The 3,280-nt window shown below is 56.6% G+C and overlaps 1 protein-coding gene across 1 annotated transcript in view; it reads right to left on the bottom strand.

The window, feature by feature from the left end:
- GYS1 (glycogen synthase 1) overlaps positions 1-3,280 on the bottom strand; it is a 16,906-nt gene that overhangs the window by 11,012 nt on the left and 2,614 nt on the right. Inside the window, exons 3-4 of the mRNA XM_006765990.2 lie at positions 967-1,158; positions 3-97 (exon numbers count right to left, since the gene is read on the bottom strand). Coding sequence (XP_006766053.1) covers positions 3-97; positions 967-1,158 — 287 coding nt within the window. The remainder of the gene's footprint in view (positions 1-2; positions 98-966; positions 1,159-3,280) is intronic.

Below are 3,280 nucleotides of genomic sequence, written 5' to 3'. Positions count from 1 at the left end.
GCAGCCGCCGGGCCCGGGCCAGGCAGAGCCCGACGCCCGCCAGCCATTCGTGGAAGTGTGCCACCACGTGCGGCTTCTCCTCGCTCTGGGCCAGGAACTGTGGGGCCACAGGACCAGGGCCGCTGTGGCTCCACGGGTTGTGAAGACGATCCATCCGCAGTCCCCCAGGTGGAGGGGGCGGCAGCGGGAAAGTAAATCTAGCACAACCCCTGCACCGAGCGAATGGCGACCCACTGCAACCCCCAGAAGAGGAGAAACCATACATTTTTGAGGCGGCCGGGCCAGCGGAGGCTGATGGGAGCTGGGGTTAATTTTGGCCAACCTTCTAAATCTCAGCAAGGCTGAATCGGAAAGACGGAAGTTTCCGTGTCCCCAAGTTTCTGGACACAATGCCTAGAGACCCTGGTTCTCAATCACCAATAGACCTGCCTTCAATCAATAGCGGCGAAAGGACTACAACTCCCAGAATGCCCGAGAAGCAGCCAGGTCATAAATTGTTTTCCCCAGGGCTCATGGGACATGAAGTTTCTTGAGCCTTTTAAGACCTAAAAGGGGATCAGAACCGAGTTTCCTGGTTCAGACATAGGCTGGCGTTTCCCAAACATCCAGGGCTCGCTCCATCTGAAAGTCCAACCATGATCAGACTAGAGAACTACAACTCCCAGAATTCCCCGGGTGAGCCCTCCAGCCATGCCAACCTCTGCAAGAACTAATGGCTCAGAATTCCCAAACTGGGGAGGTTAGAGTGAATCAGGCTGAGGGTGGGAGTTTGGGTCTCTGAGGGAAAAGAGTCTGAGTCCTTGGGCATCCAAGTTTCCAAAGATAAGGGTTAGAGGACCCACAATTCCTAGAATGCTCAGTTCCCCTCTGTCGCCACCCAGACCCTTCTGTCCAGGGGCTGATGGTCACTGTAGTTTGGGGCCTGGGACCAAAAGGAGTGACATGGGGACCAGCGATGGGACCTACCTCACCCAGGAACCAGGTGGTGAGGAAGCCAAAAAGGACAGCGTCGTTGGCCTCGCGGTCGTACCAGGGCACCCCGATGTTGCAGGTGTCCCAGAGCTCCCCCTTCCAGCGCTCCAGGGCCCAGGCTGAAGCTCCCACATCCAGGAGCACCACCAGGGGGCCCCCTTCGATCAGCCAGCGCCCAAAATACACCTGGGGAGACCCACAGGGAGGCTTAGGGCTTTGACCACAGCCTCTGGGCACAGCATCCCTGCTTCTCCCACCAGCAGTGATATCTGGGCTTCCTGCCTCGGTTCCCCCACCCGGTTTCTGCATCTGCTGCTAATTTCTCACCCGCTGCCTTATTTCTCCATTTGCTGTGTGTTAGTCCCACCACAATCTTTTTTTAAAAAAAAAATGTTTTAAATTGATTTCAGAGAGGAAGGGAGAGGGGAAGAGAGACAGAAACATCAAGGATGGGAGGGAATCATTGATAGGTTGCCCCCTCACGCCCCACACTGGGGATCGAGCCCCAACCAGGAATCAAACCGTGGTTCACAGGCGATGCTCAACCACTGAGCCACGCCAGCAGGGCAATCTGATTTTCGAGAGGGAGGAGGGGCGAGAGAGAGAGTAAAACATCGATGTGAGAGAGTTACATTGATAGGTTGCCTCCCCTACGTGTACCGACTGGGTTGAACCCACAACCTAGCCACGTGCCCTGACCTGGAATCGAGCCAGCCAACTTTCAGTACAGGGGACGATGCTCCAACCAACTGAGCCAAACGAGCCAGGGCCCACCACAGTCTTTTCTTTTTTAAAATATATTTTTATTGATTTCAGAGAGGAAGGGAGAGGGAGAGAGAAACATCAATGATGAGAGAATCATTGATCACCCTCCTCCTGCACACCCCACACTGGGAATCGAGCCGGCAACCCGGGCAGTTTCCCCAACCAGGAATCGAACCGTGACCTCCTGGTTCATAGGTTGACACTCAACCACTGAGCCACGCCGGCCAGGCGCCACCACAATCTTGTCCATGTCTGTTGCAACGCTTTTCCGGTCCCTTGCTGCGATTCTGTAACTGCTGCTCTCGCCCACCTGCTGCCTCTCCTCTCTTTCTAACCACACAGTCCTGTCCCTGTGCCCCCCTGCCCGTTTTCCCACCTGCTAACCATTACTCGGACCTGCGGCCTTGCTTGTCTGCTGCCGCATCTCTCTCCTCGATCACCATGACACTTTCTGCCAGGACCTTTCCTTCCTGCTGCTTACTCCTCCCCCAGGACGCTGCTTTTGCTGTTCTCGCTGCCACATGTCTTCCACCCGCTGCCTTGTTTCTGACGCTTCCACCACATGTGTCACCTGTCGCCTCTTTCCTCTGCCCTTAGGCTCCTGCGGTACTTTGCAGCCACGTTTCTGCCACCGTCAGCTCTTTCCCCGTCGCAGGGCTGCGTTTTTCTACCCCCGGCCACGTTTCTAAGCCTCGCCGTCTCATTTCTGCCCCCACCACATTCTCCTGGTCTGGTTCTTTTCCTCCAGAGACCACGGCCCGGGGTCCGGGCCTGCTGCCGCAGCGCCATCCAACTGACGGGCGGCCACCGGCCTCCCCAAGCTGGTCCTTCCCAGCCTCGGGAGCCTGACCCCACGCCCCTCCCCCTCCCAGCTGTTGTCTGCCCTTTTGCCGGGGGGCCTATTCTTAGGCCCCCAGCACGTGGGGAGCAGCTGCCTTAGGGGGAGGGCTGGGTTGCTCTAGGGTTCCTTAGGGACACCTCTGGCCTGAATGGGCTCCAGACCCCACCCCAAAGCAGAAGCTGTGAATGAATGAAGAAACCACTGCACCTCTCCCTCCCGATCTGTCCGTCCTTCAGTCCTTCAGCCCTCTGCCTCCCAGCCCCCTTCTGGACCCTTGGGACTCTCACTTCCTCTCTCTCTCTCTCTTTTTTAAAAAAATATTTTTATTGCCCTGCCCGGTTTGGCTCAGTGGATAAAGCGTCAGCCTATGGACTGAAGAGTCCCAGGTTCGATTCCAGCCAAGGGCACATGCAGGGGTTGTGGGCTCGATCCCCAGTAGGAGGCATACAGGAGGCAATAAATCATTGGTTCTCTCTCCCTCCCAGGCATGTGCCCTGACTGGGAATCAAACTGTGACCTCCTGGTTCATAGGTTGAAGCTCAACCACTGAGCCACGCCAGCCGGGCTCCCCTCTCCTCCTTAATCCCTGGCTCTGTCACCAAAACTCCGTCCCCTGGGTCTGCCTGGCAGCCTCTCCTCCCTTCATCAGTATTCCATCTTCCTCTCTCCTTCTGAGTCTTTCTCTCTGAAACACTGGGTTGC

Source organism: Myotis davidii, unplaced genomic scaffold, assembly GCF_000327345.1.
Source record: "Myotis davidii unplaced genomic scaffold, ASM32734v1 scaffold2100, whole genome shotgun sequence".
NCBI lineage: Eukaryota > Metazoa > Chordata > Mammalia > Chiroptera > Vespertilionidae > Myotis > Myotis davidii.
The sequence above is the reverse complement of the archived record's forward strand: the minus strand, read 5'-3'. Positions and strand labels throughout refer to the sequence as shown.